Genomic DNA, 24570 nt, shown 5'->3' with positions numbered 1-24570 from the left:
AGATAATGGGATTTACAAATATAAAACAAAGCCAATTTATTCATACTTATGCTACAGAAGAAGCAGAAGAGTATAAATAAATGTAGAAAATCTAATGCCAATGAAAGCAGGGAAAACAGCACAAGTTCATTTTCTGACTTGGTCACTCAAATATAATAAAAAATGAACATATTCATTTACTTATGTAACAAATCATTATGGAGGCCCTAGTATTTGCCAGGCACTTTGTGTGAATCACTGGGTATTGAATAATGAGTAAATTCACAGACATGTTCTCACACACTCATACACTCATAGCCACTGTTTATCATGAAAGTTAGCAAAATCCTCACAGTATTAGACATTCACATAAATATGAAACACCTCCTTCTTGATAAAATTCTTCCCGGACAGGAAGCTCTGAAATCTAACAAGGTCAGAAAAAAAACACAGGTTTTACAGAGAACAGAGTTGAACCATGAGTAATGTGCTGGTCTGTAATGTGGCTCTGAAGTCTGCTTATGTAATCCTGCAAAACTGCAGTTTGTATGGTTCTCTCTTCTTGATGTTGAGGTAAGCTAACAGGCTGGCATCGACCACAGCTTTGGCTGCATTTTTGTGCATTTACTCTCAAACTTTGTAGCACATATGCCAATCTTTAAAACTCCTTTAGCTCACTGGAGGAACTCAAGTCTTAAGTGAGAAAATAGGTTCCACCAAAATTATTACTTCATATAACTTAAAGTTAAACATGAAAATTCTGGCTAAGACGATCTTGTTCCAAAATTTCATGTGCTTTGTAAAAATTTCTCAAATCACTTCTTGGGATCTTAAAAAAATCCAGGGCTATAGTGCAAAGGGAAGTATAGAAGTGGTATTTTTAGCAGCCTTGTGTCTTCCCATTGTGGCAGAATAAGAGCAGATCATGAATGTTATGTGCATCTTTGATTTATAAAGTCAGAGTACAGCTTAGGCCTCTGGGCCAATATAGATAATTAAAATGCTGCGAAATGAAATTTTTGATTTACTGTAATTACATTGAAACATCATCATAATTAAGTTCATTTTTCAAGAGACAAGGACTGCACTCATGATATTCAAGGATAGCACATGCACAAAGCTCTGATGCCAAAGAACAAGGAATCAATGATTTCTTTTGCTGCTTTAACCAAATAATATCAGAGAGCCAGGATCCAGAAAGACCTCCTACAGTCACGGAGGCATTCTAGACAGATGCGTGTCTCATTTCTTACTAATTGTTTCAGAAAAATGGCCCCAGAGGATAATCTCAGTATTTAGACACTCTCACTTCAGAAGCTCTCCCCCAATATTCTAACCTAAATCCAAGGAACTGCAACTTGTACTTTTTCCCTTGTTCTTTCCTACCGAAGAAACAGTGTTGATTTTCCCAGACTAAACCGCTGCACCTCCCTTAACTGCCTTCATAGGTCTGCTTTACCTGCTTTCTTCCCGTATTATCTCCTAAGGTTTAGAAGATTCAAAGATGGATTTAAAAAAATCACTTTATCTTTACTAGTCTTATAAATCTTTCTGTATATCTGGAGCATTTTCACTAGAAGCTATCCCCGTGAAAGTGGCTTCTGATTCTGCAGTAACATTGAGATTTTGAAAGATAAAGTTGTGGTAAATGAGTAAAAAAGTCAGGTAAACAAATCCAATTTTATCTTTCAGAGAAAGTCACATATCGGATCCTTAGATAAGTCCCACTTTTATCTAAGAGGCACAATGTAAGCTCTGAGCTACCTGTCACCTATCAACCATGCACCACACATAAGGGCAATGGCACTGTGAGACTATCACACCTCCTTTCATTAATGGGTCTTAATGTATCTCAGTATCACTGAAGCAGATTAAAGAATCCGTGAGAGTCAAAACTGGTTTAAAATTGTAACATAGTCTTGTTTTTTCCTTTAGCAAATAAATTAACTGAAATAAACAAAGCTGAACACTTAGTTTTTTAACTAAATAAAAAACATCTAGTAAATCAGAATCAACCTGAAGAATTCATAAGGCAATGTGGTATTGTGAGACTGAGCACTTTCCATAAGCAGATTAATAAGACTTCTCTGAGCTGATGCCTATGGTCTTAGAGACCATCAATGACAGCATGGTTATTTGGAAAAAATGAAAGTATAGATAATAGCAGGAAAAGACCCTCCATTTGGTATGTGAGAGAGATGAACTACTTAGTTTGTCTCTCTTTCTATGCACTCTGCACTCACTAAAAAACTGCAAAGCTATAAATCTGGTGGATGCCTTTAGAGAAACTATACTTCTACATCAGAGAAATTCCCAGTGGCCTTAAATAAGAAAAGTAAGAAAGACTTCTCTCAGGTTTTGTCTATTCTATTAAATAGCTTATAAAATCTACACTAGTAAAATGTATTTGATTATATTTCTTTAACAAAAAGTTCAATTAAAAATTGTGGCTGATTTCAGTTTTCTTTAAATATTTCATTAAAACCTGATAGAAACATAAATCAAGTCCTATTCTCCCCAGTGTGTGGAGAAGAATAAATGCTTGTTTCCAGGGTGACAATATCCACACAGGAGGCCCCTGGCTAGAGTCAACAGCAGTGAAGGGAAAGAGAATTTGCACATACTGTAAAAAGGGCACACATTCGTTCTATCTTCTCTGGGTTCCTTGGCCCACCATTCTTGTTCAGTCTCACCAGAAACCGCTCACTGAAATGTAGGAGAGAGAGACAGAGAAATGTAAGGGACCACATGCTCCAAAACAAATAAAAAGGGCATTTATAGAGAAACCCTAAACACTTTCAGAACAGCTCATAGTAACAGGCAAGGCCAAAAGTACATGTCTAATGGCAGGACACTATTTTTCCTGCCAAGCAGCATGCACTGGACACTATAAACTACCTAACAGCTGTTGTTTATTTGCTGGTTGTGGCTCTTCTCTCCCTAAAGGTGTGTGCTCCCTGAGGGGCAAAATGAAGATAGTATCTAGTATTTTTTTTCCAAATACACCCAAAGCTCCAGTCATAACGCTAAGCCCATAACAAACATACACATTCTCTGATTGAACCATGGATCATAAAAATGTTCATCATACTAGAGCCAAAAGAACCTACATTACCCAGTTTACGTCTTCCTATAAAACTCTTAAGAATAATTTTAGTACTAAAAAAATGTTATAGGGACTTACAAAAATTTGGGCAAAAAGTCAAAGAGAAATAATGTATTATAACTAAAGTTACCATCAGCATTTAATGGGGTCATTAAAATATTTTATTCCCCAAACAACACAGTTATTCCTTAATTCCTGAAGGAAATTACTGGATTAAAAAACCTGAGACAGAGTGTTCGTGACATCTGGAGAGGTGTCTCTTCACTCTCTCACGTAGCCTGCTCCTGCCCAGGCTCAGTTTCCCACCTCTTCATCCCAAGGCTCCCCACCAACTGCAACAGGAAAACTGAGCCATGGCAAAGACTAAGTATGTGATTCTAAAAGTAATTTATTTCTCCTGTGCCCACAGTCATGTACTCACTACATACATGTGGTATCAGTAAAAAGGTAAATATTAAAATATTGTACTAGAATTAATATCAACTTCATAGGTTGCTTACTTTGTTCATGTATTCATCATTTAATCAACAAATAGTTGTTAAATTCTGTGTGCTAAACATGGGAATACAAATGGGAACAAGATACATACAAGGTACTTTTTTTCATAGAGCTTGTGGTCCTGGTAGACAATTAAATATGCATAAATGAAGCTAAGAAATTATTTGGGCCAGATGTAAACTTGAGATTTTTTTCAGCCAGGGGATTGGATGGGAATAAGGAGAAGATGTACACAGAAGGAGAATAAAAAAAACGGCTTTGGTTGGAATCCTGAGGGACATTGATATTTAGGAAGTAGGCAAGAGAAACACAGCTAGCAAAGTAGACAATGGGGACAAACAGAAAAACAACAAAAATAAGGAGGATGGTGGGATGATATGTCAGTCAAGGGAAGAAAATGTCCAAAAGAGGAGGGAGGGATCATTGAGGTCAAAGGCCATTGAGAATCAAATGAGAGAAGCACAAGAGTGTCCCTGACAGTTCAGAAAAGAGACTAGTGTGATTCTTGCAATAACTGTTTTAGTGGAATGGTAGAGAAAGAACCCAGTGTGAGAAGTAAGAAGTGAGAAGGCAGAAACAGTGAGTCTAGACTACTCTTCAGTGAAAAACTATGAAAAGGTGGAAGTGATGAATTTATAGCTGAATGGGCATGTTGGGTTGAGTGAGGTCTTTATTAACGTGTGTACACACACACACACACACACACACACACACACAATTATCAATAAAGGCACCAAAATTCATCAAAGGAGCATAGTAATTTCAACAAATCGTGCTTAACAATCTATATGAAAAAAACTAAACCGTGATCCTTGCCTACAAGGCAATTAACTTGAATGGATCATAGACCTAAATATAGGAGCTAAAACTATAAAACTGTAAGAAGAAAACACAGGAAAAAAATGAAGACAAGTACATTTTTATATTTTACTCACATTTATTATTTCTATATTTAGCATTAAAGAAAAATATTTGTGATCTCAGATTATTAAGAAAATATCATGAATCACAACAAAATGATAAACTGTACTTATCAAAATTAAAACCATCTTCTCTTAGAAAGATACTCTTAAGAAAGTGAAAAGACAAGCTATAGACTGAGAGAAAATATTTACAAACACTCATCTAAGAAAGGACTGTATGGAGAACACACTATTGAGTTCTGAGAGTTCTTTAATTTTTTTTTTTTTTTCAACGTTTATTCACTTTTGGGACAGAGAGAGACAGAGCATGAACGTGGGAGGGGCAGAGAGAGAGGGAGACACAGAATCAGAAACAGGCTCCAGGCTCTGAGCCATCAGCCCAGAGCCCGACGCGGGGCTCAAACTCACGGACCGCGAGATCGTGACCTGGCTGAAGTCGGACGCCTAACCGACTGCGCCACCCAGGCGCCCCTCTGAGAGTTCTTTATAAGTAATAACTCAATTTAAAAAATGAACAAAATATTTGAACAGATCTTCACCAAAGAACATACAGGGATAGCAAATAAGCTTAAGAAAACATTGATCATTAGAGAAACGAACATTAAAAGCACAGTGAGATACCACTATACACCTATTAGAATGGCTAAAACTAAAGATTAGATATACCAAGGACTGGTGAGAATGTAGAGCAACTAGACCTCTCATAAACTGTTGAGGGAAATACAAAATGGTACAGCCACTTTAGAAAATAGTCTGAGAGTTTCTTATAAAGTTAAACATTATTACATGACCCAACAATTCTACTTTTAGGTATTTACTCAGCAGAAATGAAAACTTATGTCCACACAAAGACCAAAAGTGACTATCTGTAGCAGCTTTATTCCTAATAGAAACTGTAAAGAACACAAATGTCCAAAAGGAAATGATTGGACAATCCATATAATGGAATATCCACACAATGGTGGATTATATATATTATATTATATAAAATATATAAATATTTTTATTTATTAATAAAATATATAATTTTATATTAATAAAAATATATATTACTTCACAATAAGAACTACTGAGATATATAATAATATGGATGAATCTCAAAAATGTATGCTAAGTGAAAGAAGCCAATCAATCACAAAAGACCATATACTGTATATCTTCACTTATAATCTAGAATAGGCAAAACTGTAAGGATGGAAACCAGATCAGGAGTTGCCAGGGTTGAGGAAGGAGGGCAGGGATGGACTGCAAAGGTGCATGAGGGAAATTTCTGGGGTGATGAAAGGTTCTACTTCTTGAATATGGTGGTGGTTTCACAACTATAAATTTGTCAAAACTCATCAAAGGATGTATTAAAAAGAGTGAATTTTACTACATGCAAATTACAGTTCAACAACCTGACTTCAAAAAAAGATGGGATGCACCAAAGGACACTTACTACTTTTTTTTAACATTGTTTTTTAATGTTTATTTATTTTGAAGGAGAGGGAGTCAGAGCACAAGCAGGGGTGGGGTAGAGAGAGAGAGGGAGACACAGAATCCGAAGCAGGCTCCAGGTACTGAGCTGTTAGCACAGAGCCCGACACAGGGCTCAAACTCATGAGCTGTGAGATCATGACCTGAGCTAAAGTCAGATGCTTAACCAACTGAGCCACCCAGGCACCCAAGGTAACTTATATTAGGACAATGTTAGAAGAAGATGAGATACTGAAGACAGAGGAAAGACAGAAAATAATTGGCAAAGGAAAAAAAGGTTCCCACGTCCTAGAAGAACTGAGAGAATCAAGGAAAGAACGCAGGAGGAAACAATAGGTGTAGATACAAATAAGTTTGTAGTTTTAGTAATGGAAAGTTGAAGCTTATCAGAGAAACAGGAAACAAGCACATCAAAGTAACATTTTTCTGTTATTGTAGTTGATCTATCCCAACATGTGTATAATGCATTTAACAACCACCCAGTTAGCTCTTAACTTGATACAGGAGTGTAAATGTATTTTTAGGAAGTTTATGTCTTTTCAAGAGAACGTATCATTACTTCTGCATCTTTGAAGGAACACCTGCAACGGCTATACTCTCACACTACCAATCTCTGTGAATCTCTCAAGGGCAGACGTCTATCAGGGAGGTTGCTGTTTGGAGCTGCTGGATACCCACAGAGAGGTGTGTCGTTTGGAGAGGCTACATCAAGCTCTGGTCCAAAGATAAAAGGGTATATAAAACAAATTCCTGAGTGGCAGGGTTGCTGGTCCTATCAGAATCCAAGAACTTATCTTTCTCCTCAACAGTGAGAGGAGGCCCGAATTCTTATAGTGCCCACATGACCTTCAAATTTCCTAGAGCCTTTTATGCTTCTGGTTTCATCTAGCCTTCTTCACAATTTGTGAAAAAAAGAACTGTTTTTTCATTTCATGGAGCTTTGGGAATACATCTAATTGTTTCCTGTTTTGCTAGCTTCTCAGGTATGATAAACAAATGATGCTTTCTTTTTTTTAAATTTTTTATTTAATTTACTTTTTAAATTTACATCAAAGTTAGTTAGCATACAGTGCAACAATGATTTCAGGAGTAGATTCCTTAATGCCCCTTACCCATTTAGCCCCCCAACCCCCCCCCCACAACCCCTCCAGTAACCCTCTGTTTGTTCTCCATATTTAAGAGTCTCTTATGTCTTTGTCCCCTCCCTGTTTTTATATTTTTGCTTCCCTTATGTTCATCTGCTTTGTATCTTTAAGTCCTCAAATGAGTGAAGTCATATGATATTTGTCTTTCTCTGACTAATTTCACTTAGCCTAATACCCTCTAGTTCCATCCACGTAGTTGTGAATGGCAAGATTTCCAAATGATGCTTTCTATTAACATTCAAAGTATCTGAAGGCAAATATCTATCCAATGTTTCCTGAAGTGGTCAAAAAAGCGGGAAATTCTGAATTAAATACAGTTAAACAGGTGTCTATCCTCTAGGACTTCACAGAGGCTTAAAATGTTATATGTTTTAAATACCAAGTGGGACAGGTGACATTTGACCCCACAAGCTGCTTTTGTGTAAGGCAAGGGAATCTGTACAAAGTTTGATAAATGATGATCAAATCTATTTGCCAACCGGAGCTACAGATTTCCCAAAGGTATGAAAGGAACTGTGGCCAAAAGAGTAAAATTTATTCTTGAGGTTTTACAAACATCTTCTATAAGAGAGCAAAATATCAGTATTTCCCTTAAATATGGGTGAGAAAACTCCAATTCTTTCAAAAGAAAAAAAGAGATGGTGTTAAATTCTTACTGTTTAATAAGCAACATTATAAGAGAACTTCTCTGCATTTAGTTGTCTTTATGATAAGCTATGCATGAATAGTATATGAAGCTACATTAATTTCATAACTTCACATTATTGAGCAAGTTGCTACAAATGAATTCCATAATTTGAATCTGTGACAAGTCTACTAGTGTCTTAATTTTAATATCACTTGATTTTATGAAAATTCTAATTCACACATTCATACACATCTCTATGGGTGGTAATTTATGCATCCCTCAAAGCAAATGTTCGGTGACTGCCAATGATGTTCCAGTCTATGCTGAAGCAGAAACAGTCTCTGATATTTAGGGAGAGTGTTTCCTGAAGACTCTGTTTTGGAAATATAAGCATGCTCCTCAAATAAATTCAGAGGAATTCTCTCAACTCTTTCAACTAATCTTCATGTTTCCCATTCGGTCCTCTGTGGAGATGGATGGCAAATACTTAGCATCTTTCTCATGATAACCTCCCAGGTGCTTAAAAATGGACAAGTAGCCCCAAGGTGGTACTACACAGTACATTCCAACAGATTAAAAAACCTCTAGTATTTCCTCATAGATTCATTTTCCAATTTAGGTCACTTGGCTCATTTCTCAAGTTCTTCAAGTTTCCCCACTGTATTCTGAAGCACAAAAACAGAAATGCATATAAAGTGGTTTCATAGAGGCAAATCACTACTGTGGTTTTCAAATTTTTTAGCATCAGCTTTTCTCTTTTCAATGAAACCTTACACTGATCAATATATGAAAGATTTATAAAGAGAACTACTTTGGTTGAATCAGAGGTGGGGGGAAGCGGAACAGAGGGAGGAGTCCTCCCTACTTAGGCCTCTTTGCTAACCAATCACTACCTGTCCGTGAGATACTTCAGGGCTCCAAAGAATATTTTATAACTACTAGTACAACTCAAGGATTCTTTCCAGCCTTCTTCTCTCCTTTTCATTCTTTTAACCAGCATTCATAAACCTCTAGGATATTTCAGAAACTGAGTTGGATACTGGGAATAGAGAAATGAAATGGTCCCTCCCTATCCTCAAGGCTTTGAGTCTACTCAGAGACCCACATAAAGCGAACATTACAACACAATGTGAAAATGCTATAGTTACATAGAAAGGGACTGCTGACAAGTTCTACTGGGATTAGGGTAGGATGCCCAAAGGAGATACCGTAAAGGATTCTTGCAATATTGCCAGGCTTTCAGCTTTGGTAAGGGGTAGTTAGAGATGAAGAGAAGGAGATCTCAGGAGAGTGCTTCAAATGCAGACTCTCAGAGGTCTGAGGCAACTTGATGGTGGGAAGGCTCCAAGCATGAATTAGGAGGGCACTGGAAAGGTGGGGAGTGATCAAAGTGCTATGTAACACAATGGACAAATCCACAGTGTGGACTTACATGTGGGGGTTCTCCAAACTTGGCTATCATCAGGAATAACTGGCAGTTTATTAAAATGAAGATTCCTGGACTCCATTCCAGGTCTTCTGGATCAGAATCTCCAGAGGAAAGGACTCAAAGAGGACTTCTGGAGAGAATCCAAGAATTTGTATTTTTTTTAAAAGTCTCAGTTGTTAGGATTACCAAGTTTGGAAAACCTCATTATGGGCCTTATAGAGGCCAGGAAAGTTCAACTATGAGAAACAATGTTGATCTCTTAAATCTTTAGAATGATCACTAGGGCCACAGTGTTGAAGGCAAGTTGGTAATATAGAAAATACTCGCAGGATAATTGGAGCAGCCCCATCAAGCTATGATGCTTTTTAGGAACAGAAGACAGAGAATGGATGTGAGATATAAGCTGACCACATGTAGCAGTTGATTGCATCTGGTGTCAACCAGGGAAGATATAAAGTTCAGATGTGTACGCTGAATTTGAAGTCTCTGTGGGATATGTAGGTGAACCAAAAACAGGCCGATAAAAAGCCCAAGTCTAAAGTTCAGGGAAAAGAGATGGGTGGAAGATGCAGCCCCAGGTCCTTATCACTTGCTGTCACAGCAGCAACGGCAGCTACTTAATGAGCATCTTTTATATACCAGACATTGTTTGAAGTGTTTCTTTTCTTGCCTTTTTTCTTGTGTTTAATCCTCATAATTGGTATTTCATCTCTGAAGAAACAGAGTCAGAGGGGTAAAATTCCTAGCTTGAGATCAGAAAGTAGAGAGAGAATGGTCAAGTTGCAATTCTAATCTGAATCTGTTTGATTAGGCTCCCAGAGGTGCTACATGAAGAAAATCCAGCTAGCCCCATAATCCCTATTACCCACATGGGGCACCTGACCCTTTTGATTAGAAAATTTATGCCAAACTCTCATTCCAGCTCTGCTGGTGACACCTAGTCTATATGAAGTTTATGGCATTCACATCCAGGAGACTGAAAGGTGATGGGAACCATGGTTTGCCTGATTTGGAACAAGCAGAGACTCAAATGACAAACAATCCCAGGAAACAGATTCTTTTCATTTTCTCTAAAAGCAAAAGAGACACATGAGTAAACGTGTTATCACATATTCTTGAACATTTATAATAGCATTTTTCTAATTGTGCAGCCCCTAAAGGGTCTTTAGAAATAACATACTTCTCGTGAAATTGGAACTAAATGGTAACTTAAGGATCAGTTATGTGGGAAGCTACAGTTGTTTTCACTCTAATGATTTATGCTCACATGCCAGGATCGGGCTCTCAATGCTAACAATAAAAAGCATGTAGATGAATAAATGGGGGTGCAGTGAGGGTGAGGCCCCGCTGACAGGACAGCACAATGCTAAATCAGTTCATCTTTGCTGTCTCCAACATTCAAGTCATAATATTTCTAAGAAAGGTGTACATGCGTGTGGGGAAGTTGAGAGGCAGGAAGACCGACTCTGACTCTTACGTGTTTTGCTAATCTATGGGGCCTAAAGAAGTGCCACACTTTTATATTTCTCAGCTGAAGGTCAAGCAGTCTGGAGTGTCAGAGGAAAGTAATCATGCTAGCCCTTGATGCCAAATAAGCAATGTTAGAGCAGTGGCTGCTTCTCTGAGTTCAGGAACAGTTCTTTTGTCTGGTATAGACAAATGCACCCTTCATAGATAGGTCCTTTGTAACTTCCCAAGAGTAACCCAGACCTAGTAGTTCTGAAAGAAACTAGTAAATGAGTGAGAGCTGAAAAAAAAAAAAAAAAACAGTTTGGCTAAGAACTCTCTCCTCAAGTATATAGAAAAAATGCTACCTTGTAATTTATCTTACTGTACTTAAATATGTGGTCAAGCATTACCATAGAAAAATAAAGCATTTAAGAGCAAATCACTGATAACATGACCTAATGTTTTCTTATTTATTTATTACAATGTTTTCCAATTTATTTACTAAGCAAATGGGAAAGACTTAAATGCTCAGGTGTGCTTGCTCTCTAAGGCTTTATGTAAAAACACTGTCTTGGCAGGAATATAGAAAAATGACTGTCTTTTATGAAAGATCATACTCAACATAATCTAATCATGATTTCTTAATGCATATTCTACTAACTAGAAAAGGATAGCCTCAAAAATTCACTCTCACTAGTAGGATCTGACGGCAAGCAAAACAAACTTTGAACAAACATCCCTCTCTCCAGGAATTCAGTGCATAAGGCTTTCCAGTCTTCACAGTTACATTTTGGAATTTCTACACAGCAAAATGGAAATGAAACAAACACACACCAAGGTTTTGAACAGGATGAGAGCAATTATCAACATGTTACTACACTTTAGAGTTAATCAGCATCTTCTCATACATTGCTTCATGCGATGAGCGGGAACCTGGCAGGAGTACTCCAAATTTTCATTGGAAAGAGTTATCTTTCTGATCTTGTTCCCCTCCTCCCTCGTTACCCTCATTTACATTGATAATCTTTTGTTCTGTGCTTTCCAGTTCTTTGTTCAGAATGTGAACATTTATGTCCTTTTAAGTTTCATTCCTTTACTCACTGCACATGTTTTTCTCTGTTTGGCATGATATAGAGTAGGAAGAATATATATTCACAGATGTAAGAAAAATACCATTTGCCCATGTTTTTTCATGGTCTGCTATACAACACACACACACACACACACACACACACACACACACACACACACTCCTACAGATCTGGCATGAGTATTGTAACGACATGAGTCCTCTATGGATACCAGAATATACATTATTTATACTTATTAACTTGTTTGTGTCACTATTTCTGCTGCTATTTCTGTGTTTCAATGAGGTAAAGTTTTTCTGTTTAACATATTATATGTCAAGAGGGAATCCTGATGGGAAGAGCAGAGTTTATAGGAACCAAAATAAATACACACAGGAGAATCCTGATTGTTTTTTAAGTGGAAGCTAGAAGACTGAGTCAACTTGAAAGTCAAATGAATACTTAAATCTGTCAGATATTTTACTCGACATTTTCTAAGCTTTTAAAGAATAAGACTGAGAAAGCCCAGGAATAATCTCAAGAAACAAGAGCCAATAAAGATTTCCTAAGTACTAAAAATTTTAAAGCATTTAAAAATCCTAAATTTTTTTCAAGAAGTTTTTTTTCTTTTTTTAAATGAAATTTATTGTCAAATTGGTTTCCATACAACACACAGTACTCATCCCAACAGGTGCCCTCCTCAATGCCCATCATCCACTTTCCCCTCCCTCCCAACCCCCATCAACCCTCAGTTTATTCTCAGTTTTTAAGAGTCTCTTATGATTTGGCTCCCTCCCTCTCTAACTTTTTTTCCCCCTTCCCCTCCCCCATGGTCTTCTGTTAAGTTTCTCAGGATCCACGTAAGAGTGAAAACATATGGTATCTGTCTTTCTCTGTATGACTTATTTCACTTAGGATAACACTCTCCAATTCCATCCACGTTGGACAAAAGGCCATGTTTCATTCTTTCTCATTGCCAAGTAGTATTCCATTGTGTATATAAACCACAATTTCTTTATCCATTCATCAGTTGATGGACGTTTAGGCTCCTTCCATAATTTGGCTACTGTTGAAAGTACTGCTATAAACATTGGGGTCCAAGTGCTCCTATGCATCAGCACTCCTGTATCCCTTGGGTAAATTCCTAGCAGTGCTATTCCTGGGTCATAGGACTATAGAAAGCTTGTGAAGGAAATTGAAGAAGATACAAAGAAATGGAAAAACATTCCATGCTCATGGGTTGGAAGAATAAATATTGTTAAAATGTCAATACTACCCAAAGCTATCTACACATTCAATGCAATCCCAATCACCATTGCACCAGCATTCTTCTCGAAGCTAGAATAAGCAATCCTAAAATTCATATGGAACCACAAAAGACCCCGAATAGCCAAAGTAATATTGAAGAAGACTAAAGCGGAAGACATCACAATCCCAGACTTTAACCTCTACTACAAAGCTGTAATCATCAAGACAGCATGGTATTGACACAAAACAGACACATAGACCAATGGAATAGAATAGAGACTCCAGAATTGGACCCACAAAAGTATGGCCACAACTAATCTTTGGCAAAGCAGGAAAGAATATCCAATGGAAAAAAGACAGTCTCTTTAACAAATGGTGCTGGGAGAGCTGGACAGCAACATGCAGAAGAATGAAACTAGACCACTTTCTTACACCATTCACGAAAATAAACTCAAAATGGATGAAGGACCTGAATGTGAGACAGGAAACCATCAAAACCCTAGAGGAAAAAGCAGGAAAAAAACCTCTCTGACCTCAACCACAGCAATTTCTTACTTGACACATCTTGAAAGGCAAGGGAATTAAAAGCAAAAATGAACTATTGGGACCTCATGAAGATAAAAAGCTTCTGCACTGCAAAGGAAACAGTCAACAAAACTAAAAGGCAACCGACGAAATGGGAAAAGATATTTGCAAATGACATATCAGACAAAGGGCTAGTATCCAAAATCTATAAAGAACTCCCCAAACTCCACACCCGAAAAGCAAATAATCCAGTGAAGAAATGGGCAGAAAACATGAATAGACACTTCTCTAAAGAAGACATCCAAATGGCCAACAGGCACATGAAAAGATGCTCAACGTCACTCCTCAGGGAAATACAAATCAAAACCACACTCAGATATCACCTCACGCCAGTCAGAGTGGCTAAAATGAACAAATCAGGAGACTATAGATGCTGGCAAGGATGTGGAGAAACAGAAACCCTCTTGCACTGTTGGTGGGAATGCAAACTGGTGCAGCTGCTCTGGAAAACAGCATGGAGGTTCCTCAAAAAGAAGTTTAAAATATAGGAACAATTTTCACTGTAACTATGTCAAATTCTTTTTTTATTCTCCCTTAATGTGGGAAAATTAGTGATATTATTTTAAAAACAACATTATAGTAACATTGCTAACAAGGTATAGAGACAAAATTTCAATTTAAGTCTGGATTCTCCAAAGCCTGTACTCATTCCGATTGTCTTTCTTGATATGTAATATTAAACAAACCAGGGTGCCCAGGTGGCTTAGCTGGTTAAGTGTCCGACTCTTTTTTTTTTTTTTTAATGTTTACTTATTTTTGAACGAGAGAGAGACAGAGTGTGAGTGGGTGAAAGGCAGAGAGAGAGGGAGACACAGAATCTGAAGCAGGCTGCAGGATCTGAGCTGTCAGCACATAGCCTGACACGGGTCTTGAACCCACGAACTGTGAGACCATGACCTGAGCTGAAGTTGGACGCTTAACCAACTGAGCCACCTAGGCGCCCCAAGTGTCTGACTCTTGATCTTGGCCCAGGTCATGATCTCAAGGTTTGTGAGATCGAGCCCCACATCCAGCTCTGCACTGATAGTGTGGAGCCTGCTTGGTATTCTCTTCTCTCTCCCTCTCTTTCTGTCCCTTCCCTGTGCGCACCTGTGTGTTCTCTCTTCCTCTCAAAATAATAAATTTGAAAAAAAAGAAAAAGAAATAAACCAATTTGAAAATAGCTATGTCTCTAAGTCTCAACATACCTTGATTCATGTCAGATGGGCCTGCTTGCCTTTCCCTAAAAGTATTCTTTGCTCACTGCAACCTATCTTACCATTTCTCTCTGCTGCTCAATTCCTACCTATCTTTTGAGGCCCAGCTCAAACATGCAGTGGCATGAAGCCTTCTATGGCCCGATTAGTCAGAAGGGACCTGTTTCTCCCCCATTTAGGGCAGCAATTCTGACAGGCTAGCATTAGATCTGGTGTGTACATATGTGACACCTTCTCAATGCAGAAGAGTTAACATAGCAAGGCTGAAACTGCTATCCTTAGAAAGGTATGCTCGCAAGGCTGGCCTTTGGTTCTTGAAGAGTTCCTAACAGTTTGGGTGGCTCACTGGCCTAGACTGTTTTTGTGAGCAATACAGTTTATGCTGAACTTCTGCTTCCCTTTTGGAAATTTTATACATGGTAAGGAGAGGGTGCCTATATGACAGCCACCTATAAACATTGGGTGCTGGGTCTCTAATGGGCTTCCCGGGGCCAACTCAGATATTACTACATCTTCACTGCTGGAAGAGCGTGCTCTGTGTGATCACTCCATGTGAGGGAGAAAGCATAAACAGGCCTGCACATGGATTCCTCCAGGCTCTGCCTGCGTCCTTCTCCCTTATGATCCAGCAGTGTATCCTTAGTATGTCACTGTAATAAATCTCAGCTATGAATACAGCTGTATGCTGAATCCCAAAAGTCCTCCTAATGAGTGACCACTAGGGATTATCCTAGGGATCTCTAACACATCTTTTAAGTCCAGTGTTCTGGTCTATAAAGTAGCAGGGACAGTAATTGCCTACATCTCTGCACCCCTCAAAGAATCAAGCATAGAGGCTTACAGTTTATAGAGACTTACTAAATAAAAATAAACTTCACCACTTAAAATCTTCTTGAATTCTAGTGACTTTGTGCTTATAAGGACAGCACAATTAAAATACCAAGGTAGCTGTGAGCAAAATGGGAAATAACGGGGTAGTTCCCCCCCACCCAGAAGGCTCCAATCTGTACATACACAGCTTTTTCCTGCTTTAAAGGCTCTCAAGAGCTTCATAGCAATAAATGAATATTATAAATGTGCTGCTGCCATCACAGGGCTCTGATGACATCTTAGCTTCATGGAATCTCTCTGCTGTCCTGTCACCCAGGCAAAGCTGATAGAAAATCCTGCTACTTGAGGTCCAGGGAAGGCTGCCTGGCAGCCTAGCAAAAGCAGAGCCTCTGTAGTGGGAAGAATCTTTGTAGGGGAACTGACCTTTATTTGCCCTTCCCATCTTTCACAAGCCCAACTAAAGCATATAAAGAACACAGATGTTTGGACTCAAGAGCAAAACTTAAACACGTACAATAAAGATGGTAATTGTGAATATTTACTGAGATTTACTATCTTCCAGGGCCTTGTTCTAGGCACTGTAATTAGGCAGACACTACTATTTTTTTTTCAAACAAAAGGTCTCCCATATTTATTACTGAACCAAACTACTGGTGCAGAAGCATAGTAACAGAAAAATCATCTTCTAATAAAACATGTCCATTGTTCAAGTAGTGGTGATGTTTACGTAGTATATGATATGAGCAAGTGGACTTCATGCAGCATAAATATGTGTACCACCTCATATGTGATTCCTTATAGACCCAGCTTGGTGGTTATGCAATGTCTCCTCTTGGAGTTGTACCTGATTTTATTACCAGTTTTCATCCATATCCACTGGGGAATGTGATGATTCTGCTTTGGTTTCTTGGCCAGGAATCTCTTGATCCTGAAATTCTTGTGAGAAGATACAGCAAGGAACAGTCAACCACACATACTATGATGGTGCAGAAAAGGCAAGACACTACTATTTTATAGTTGAGGAAATGAAAGCACAGAGGAGTTAAGTAGTCTTAGCTTATCTGGCAGCAATAACCATGATAAAGTAGGTAGGGTCTGCTCTGTCAGGAGTGTGAGTTCAGAGAGTTTAAGACAAGGGCAAGGACAAACCTTAGCGGTTAAGCTCAGGAATCCTGATGAGTCCTGACTTATAGGGATGAGGCTGGAGCATCTCAGGCAGAACTGGGATTGGGAATGAACCATGGGTAGGTTGAATTATCCTCAGGGGAAGCAGGATAAAGCCACAAACTGGTCATGGCTGACCACACCCTGGTCAGAAATAGAGTGTGCAGCCAGAGCAGATAGGTGGAATGAGGTGGATGCCAAAGCATAGGTACTAAGATAGCACAGGGACCATTCCCAGAGTGGGCTCTTTAGGCCTTAAAGGGGAGTCTTCAGAACTTGGGATCAGACAGCTTTCAGAAGCTCCGTGTACCTTCAGAAGCAGGATGTAAAGGGGATATGCATATTGTCTGTGTGCACATGCGATCTTCTGAGAATACAGTACCAAAGTGTTCTGTACTCCTTCTCCCTGGCTTACTTCTGCGTCTTCATTCATCCATACATCTTGTAAGCCCAGGTTAGATGCCAGGATGCTCTTCTGGGCAGTGGGACGCTGCCTGCAAGATGATTCCTCCATTTCCTCCATAGCCACACTTCTTTTGCTTTTAGCCTACACAAATGCCTTTAACTAATTAGGATAAACTAAGCTAACTGTTATTCTGAAGCTATCCATAGGGTACTCAGCCTTATCAGTTTAAGCCTAAATATATAACCCACAAATTTCTTAATGGAAGTAAAAAGATGTTTCAGTGCAAAAATTCAAGGCAAACCAAGAAGTAAAACAACTTACATTTCAGGGTTTCTGAAGCAGATAAATGTTTTATTTTGATCTCAGTAAGTTTTTTTTCCTCAGCTTTTCTCTTAAACCTAGGCTCCTGATGCGCTTCCAGTGATATGACATTCTGGCATCAAGAATCTGTACCTCAGGGGATTGCTGATAGAGAAATCTGCCTACTGTTTTTAGAAGGTACAGTGAGTAGTCACCAAGTTCAGACCCCTTGGCTGCTGGAATCCATGATGATGACCATTAGGTCTCCTTAAAAGTTTCTTATTTCTATCTTATGGTTATCCTGCAATCTGCTTGGCTATTCTCTTATGAATGCCTGTGGCAGTATGGTGTAATGGAAATAAAGTAGGGGGCAGACCAGGACTTGAATCCTGGACTGGATACTAGCAAAGTGTTCACATTTAGAGTGGAAGTAGGGACTGAATTAGGTGACACTATAAAGCTCCTGGCATAGGGCTTGACACATCACATGCACTCAAGGAGTGTTCACTCCTGTCCCTTTCTATCCCTCCTTTCCCACAGAGACTGATCCAAACATTAATATTTCTCCCCAAGCCTCATTAGAAAATAAAAATCACTGGATATGGTTGTCTTCAAAATTTATCAGAGCCTAATCCAACTTATTTGTGATTCCAGGCATTTCCATCCCTTCTCCCCAGTCCCTGTAGGACCATGCCCCATCACACTATCTCTTCTATCTTCATGTTCCCTTCTAAAAGTCCCCTCAGCTCTGCTACTCTTTTCTACCAAACTTCTTCAGAGAGTATCCTCATCCCTGCCTCTATGTTTCTGCACTGACCATTCGCTCCTCAATTGTGAGTTAGTTTCTTCTTATCCAATGGTTAAAACACATCATTTAATGATAGCACCACAACCCAAAACCTCTGGGACGCAGCAAAGGCGGTCATAAGAGGAAAGTATTTGGCAATCCAGGCCTTCCTAAAGAAGGAAGAAAGATCTCAGATACACAACCTAACCTTACACCTTAAGGAGCTGGAAAAAGAACAGCAAATAAAACCCAAAACCAGCAGAAGACAGGAAATAATAAAGATTAGAGCAGAAATTAATGCTATTGAAACCAAAAAAACAGTAAAACAGATCAATGAAGCCAGAAGATGGTTCTTTGAAAGAATTAACAAAATTGATAAACCACTAGCCAGTCTGATCAAGAAGAAAAAGGAAAGGTCCCAAATAAGTAAAATCAAGAATGGAAGAGGAGAAATCACAACCAACACAACAGAAATAAAAACAATAACAAGAGAATATTACGAGCAATTATATGCCAACAAAATGGGCAATCTGGAAGAAATGGACAAATTCGTAGAAACATATACACTACCAAAAATGAAACAGGAAGAAATAGAAAATTTGAACAGACCCATAACCAGTAAGGAAATCGAATTAGTAATAAAAAATCTGCCAAAAAACAAGGGTCCAGGGCGAGATGGGTGTCCAGGGGAATTCTACCAAACATTTAAGGAAGAGTTAACACCTATTCTCTTGAAGCTGTTCCAAAAAATAGAAATGGAAGGAAAACTTCCAAACTCTTTCCATGAAGCCAGCATTACCCTGATTCCAAAACCAGACAGAGACCCCACTAAAAAAGAGACCTATAGACCAATTTCCCTGATGAACATGGATGCAAAAATCCTCAACAAGATATTAGCCAACTGGATCCAACAATACATTAAAAAAAATTATTCACCATGACCAAGTGGGATTTATACCTGGGATTCAGGGCTGGTTCAATATCCGCAAAACAATTAACATGATTCATCACATCAATAAAAGAAAGGACAAGAACCATATGATCTCAATAGATGCAGAGAAAGCATTTGACAAAATACAGCATCCTTTCTTGATAAAAACCCTCAAGAAAGTAGGGATAGAAGGATCATACCTCGAGATCATAAAAGCCATATACGAGCAACCCAATGCTAATATCATCCTCAATGGGGAAAAACTGAGAGCTTTCCCCCTAAGGTCAGGACTGAGACAGGGATGTCCACTCTCGCCACTGTTATTCAACTAAGTATTGGAAGCCTTAGCCTCTGCAATCAGACAACACAAAGAAATAAAAGGCATCCAAATCAGCCAGGAGCAGGTTAAACTTTCACTCTTCTCAGATGACATGATACTCTATATGGAAAACCCAAGATTCCACCAAAAAACTGCTAGAACTGATTCATGAATTCAGCAAAGTTACAGGATATAAAATCAATGCACAGAAATCGGTTGCATTCCTATACACCAACAATGAAGCGACAGAAAGAGAAATCAAGGAATCGATCCCATTTACAGTTGCACAAAAAACCATAAAATACCTAGGAATAAATCTAACCAAAGAGGTGAAAAATCTATACACTGAAAACTATAGAAAGCTGATGAAAGAAATTGAAGAAGACACAAAGAAATGGAAAAAGATTCCATGCTCCTGGATAGGAAGAACAAATATTGTTAAAATGTCCATACTACCCAAAGCAATCTACATATTCAACACGATCCCTAACAAAATAACACCAGCATTCTTCACAGAGCTAGAACAAACAATCCTAAAATTTGTATGGAACCAGAAAAGACCCCAAATAGCCAAAGCAATCTTGAAAAAGAAAACCAAAGCAGGAGGCATCACAATCCCGGACTTCAAGCTATACTACAAAGCTGTAATCATCAAGACAGTATGGAACTGGCACAAGAACAGACACTCAGATCAATGGAACAGAATAGAGAACCCAGAAATGGACCCACAAACGTATGGCCAACTCATCTTTGACAAAGCAGGAAAGACTATCCAATGGAATAAAGACAGTCTCTTCAGCAAGTGGTGCTGGGAACACTGGTCAGCGACATGCAGAAGAATGAACCTGGCCCATTTTCTTACACCATACACAAAAATAAACTCAAAATGGATGAAAGACCTCAATGTAAGACAGGAAGCCGTCAAAATCCTCAAGGAGAAAGCAGGCAAAAACCTCTTTGATCTTGGCCGCAGCAATTTCTTACTCAACACGTCTCCGGAGGCAAGGGAAACAAAAGCAAAAATGAACTACTGGGACCTCATCAAAATAAAAAGCTTCTGCACAGCAAAGGAAACAATCAGCAAAACTAAAAGGCAACCGACAGAATGGGAAAAGACATTTGCAAAGGACATATCAGATAAAGGGTTAGTATCCAAAATCTACAAAGAACTTATCAAACTCAACACCCAAAAACAAATAATCCAGTGAAGAAATGTGCACAAGACGTGAATACACACTTCTTCAGAGAAGACATCCAGATGGCCAACCAACACATGAAAAAATGCTCAACATCACTCATCATCAGGGAAATAAAAATCAAAACCACAATGAGATACTACCTGACACCTGTCAGAATGGCTAACATTAACAACTCAGGCAACAACAGATGTTGGCGAGGATGTGGAGAAAGAGGATCTCTTTTGCAATGTTGGTGGGAATGCAAGCTGGTGCAGCCACTCTGGAAAACAGTATGGAGGTTCCTCAAAAAACTAAAAATAGAACCACCCGACGACCCAGCAATTGCACTACTAGGCATTTATCCACGGGATACATGAGTGCTGTTTTGAAGGGACACATGCACCCCCATGTTTATAGCAGCACTATCAACAATAGCCAAAGTATGGAAAGAGCCCAAATGTCCATCAATGGATGAATGGATAAAGAAGATGTGGTATATATATACAACGGGGTATTACTCAGCAATCAAAAAGAATGAAATCTTGCCATCTGCAACTACGTGGATGGAACTGGAGGGTATTATGCTAAGTGAAATTAGTCAGAGAGAGACAAAAATCATATGACTTCACTCATATGAGGACTTTAAGAGACAAAACAGATGAACATAAGGGAAGGGAAACAAAAATAATATGAAAACAAGGAGGGGGACAAAACAAAAGAGACTCATAAATATGGAGAACAAACTGAAGGTTGCTGGAGGGATTATGGAAGGGCAGATGGGCTAAATGGTTAAGGGGCAGGCATTAAGGAATCTACTGAAATCATTGCTTCACTATATACTAACTAATTTGGATGTATATTTTAAAAAATAAAAAATAAAGTTAAATAAAAAAAATAAACCACATCATTTAAAACCTCCCTAGATGATCTTCAAATTCAGTGGTTGTCATTGTGTCTCAATGTGATTTTTCTATCCACTGACTCCCAACCCTGCTCTTTGGTCATAAATTCCCACTTTTCCTTGATGTAATTGTAGTTGAGCCCAATATCTCTCCTCTACAACAAAATCCTATTGCGGTGGTCCTTAAACCCATCACAATATCCTGAAGAAAGTCTGCCTTACTGTCTTTAACAAATGTCTCAGTCATTTTTTTTTTCCCTTCAACAAAGACCTTAGTGGTGATCAATGGATATCCCAACCTGGGCCCTGAAATCTCTGGCACTTTCTACTGGCTCTAAAGATTGTGATCTGCAGTAGCTGTATTTGAGAAGACTACAGCAGCTATTTAAATGATCTGTTGGACCAGGATGGAACAGTGGATCCTTTGAGAACCGTCTTCCATTGACTAGCAACTGGTGGGAATGAGCAGTCCAAGGTGTGCAGCCAAGTACATGCTGGGATAGGAGTGGGAGTGGCTAACCTGCCTGAATCACTCTACCTGTGGCTTTGGCCTTGAGGCAGGAGTAGAAATGGGGCAAAGGAGAGAATGCCTTTATTTGAATTAATCTAGATTCTACACAAAATCATTTTTGCAACTGTAGACTTGATGCTGGAAGTCCATCTTCAGAGTTTAAAACAAGTCATTAGTTCATTTAATAAATGTTACCGGTTCACTGCAGGCTCTGTAACATTTTTGTTTGCACATATAATCCTCTAAAAAAGAAGTGAGGGAGGAATTAGCATGTGTATATCTACTTTTATATTTACCCATATATTTACCATTTCCAGTGCTCTTCAATCATTCCTGAAAATCTGGGTTTCCCTCTAATTCTTTCTTTTAGCCTAGAGAACCAGTTAGCTGCCGTTAGCATATTTTGAAATACAATTCTACTGGTGACATATTCTCTTACTTTTCTTTTATTTGAAAATATCTTCATTTCATCTTTATTCTTGAAATTTTTTTCACCAGATATATAATTCTGTGTTTGTCTTTCAACACTTTTTTATTTTTTCATTTATTTTTATTTTATTTTTTAATAAAATTGTCAAATTGGTTTCCATACAACACCCAGTGTTCATCCCAGCAGGTGCCCTCGTCAATACCCAACACCCACCCTCCCCTCCCTCCATCCCCCATCAACCCTCAGTTTGTTCTCAGTTTTTAAGAGTCTCTTATGTTTTGCCTCCCTCCCTCTCTAATCTCTTTTTTTTTCTTCCCCTCCCCCATGGTCTTCTGTTAAGTTTCTCAGGATCCACATAGGAGTGAAAACATATGGTATCTTTCTCTGTATGACTTATTTCACTTAGCATAACACTCTCCAGTTCCATCCATGTTGTGACAAAAGGCCAGATTTCATTCCTTCTCATCGCCAAGTAGTATTCCATTGTATATATAAATCACAATTTCTTTATCCGTTCATCATTTGATGGACATTTAGGCTCTTTCCATAATTTGGCTATTGTTGAAAGTGCTGCTATAAACATTGGGGTCCAAGTGCCCCTATGCATCAGCACTCCTATATCCCTTGGGTAAATTCCTAGCAGTGCTATTGCTGAGTCATAGGGTAGGTCTATTTTTAATTTTTTGAGGAACCTCCATGCTGTTTTCCAGAGCGGCTGCACCAGTTTGCATTCCCACCAATAGTGCAAGAGGGTTCCCATTTCTCCACGTCCTTGCCAGCATCTATAGTCTCCTGATTTGTTCATTTTAGCCACTCTGTCTGGCGTGAGGTGATATCTGAGCGTGGTTTTGATTTGTATTTCCCTGAGGAGTGACGTTGAGCATCTTTTCATGTGCCTGTTGGTCATCTGGATGTCTTCTTTAGAGAAGTGTCTATTCATGTTTTCTGCCCATTTATTCATTGGATTATTTGCTTTTCAGGTGTGGAGTTTGGTGAGCTCTTTATAGATTCTGGATACTAGCCCTTTGTCTGATATGTCATTTGCAAATATCTTTTCCCATTTCGTCGGTTGCCTTTTAGTTTTGTTGACTGTTTCCTTTGCAGTGCAGAAGCTTTTTATCTTCATGAGGTCCCAATGGTTCATTTTTGCTTCTAATTCCCTTGCCTTTGGAGATGTGTCAAGTAAGAAATTGCTGCAGCTGAGGTCAGAGAAGTTTTTTCCTGCTTCTTCCTCTAAGGTTTTGATGGTTTCCTGTCTCACATTCAGGTCCTTCATCCATTTTGAGTTTATTTTTGTGAATGGTGTAAGAAAGTGGTCTAGTTTCATTCTTCTGCATGTTGCTGTCCAGTTCTCCCAGCACCATTTGTTAAAGAGACTGTCTTTTCTCCACTGGATGTTCTTTCCTGCTTTGTCAAAGATTAGTTGGCCATACTTTTGTGGGTCTAGTTCTGGGGTTTCTATTCTATTCCATTGGTCTATGTGTCTGTTTTTGTGTCAATACCATGCTGTCTTGATGATGACCGCTTTGTAGTAGAGGCTAAAGTCTGGGATTGTGATGCCTCCTGCTTTGGTCTTCTTCTTCAAAATTACTTTGGCTATTCAGGGCCTTTTGTGGTTCCATATTAATTTTAGGATTGCTTGTTCTAGTTTCGAGAAGAATGCTGGTGCAATTTTGATTGGGATTGCATTGAATGTGTAGATAGCTTTGGGTAGTATTGACATTTTGACAATATTTATTCTTCCAATCCATGAGCACGGAATGTTTTTCCATTTCTTTATATCTTCTTCCATTTCCTTCATAAGCTTTCTATAGTTTCCAGCAGACAGATCTTTTACATCTTTGGTTAGGTTTATTCCTAGGTATTTTATGCTTCTTGGTGCAACTGTGAATGGGATCAGTTTCTTTATTTGTCTTTCTGTTGCTTCATTGTTAGTGTACAAGAATGCAACTGATTTCTGTACATTGATTTTGTATCCTGCAACTTTGCTGAATTCATGTATCAGTTCTAGCAGACTTTTGGTGGAGTCTGTTGGGTTTTCCATGTATAATATCATGTCATCTGCAAAAAGTGAAAGCTT

At 38.6% G+C, this 24570-nt stretch overlaps 2 protein-coding genes across 16 annotated transcripts in view; both read right to left on the bottom strand.

The window, feature by feature from the left end:
- The window catches only part of DOCK3 (dedicator of cytokinesis 3), a 585953-nt gene that overhangs the window by 136935 nt on the left and 424448 nt on the right, over window positions 1-24570 (bottom strand). For all 15 annotated transcript variants that reach the window (XM_045492946.1, XM_045492954.1, XM_045492948.1 and 12 more), the window contains one exon: window positions 2604-2685. In XM_045492946.1, the coding sequence (XP_045348902.1) occupies window positions 2604-2685 (82 nt within the window). The remainder of the gene's footprint in view (window positions 1-2603; window positions 2686-24570) is intronic.
- Window positions 16277-17250, bottom strand: LOC123604863 (60S ribosomal protein L39-like). The gene is made up of 2 exons (XM_045491030.1): window positions 17110-17250; window positions 16277-16520 (listed from the first exon to the last, which is right to left on the bottom strand). The coding sequence occupies exons 1-2, from the start codon at window positions 17248-17250 to the stop codon at window positions 16359-16361; spliced, it is 303 nt and encodes a 100-aa protein (XP_045346986.1). The 3' UTR covers window positions 16277-16358.

This window comes from Leopardus geoffroyi, chromosome A2, assembly GCF_018350155.1.
Source record: "Leopardus geoffroyi isolate Oge1 chromosome A2, O.geoffroyi_Oge1_pat1.0, whole genome shotgun sequence".
Lineage (NCBI taxonomy): Eukaryota > Metazoa > Chordata > Mammalia > Carnivora > Felidae > Leopardus > Leopardus geoffroyi.
The sequence above is the reverse complement of the archived record's forward strand: the minus strand, read 5'-3'. Positions and strand labels throughout refer to the sequence as shown.

Excerpts from the sequence above, each read along its gene's own strand:
- LOC123604863 (XM_045491030.1), bottom strand. The coding sequence starts at position 17,250 with ATGGAGGAAATGGAGGAATCATCTTGCAGGCAGCGTCCCACTGCCCAG. Across the intron at positions 16,521-17,109 it reads AAGGAGTACAGAACACTTTG|CTTGCTGTATCTTCTCACAA; the intron begins GTACTGTATTCT and ends GGTTGACTGTTC.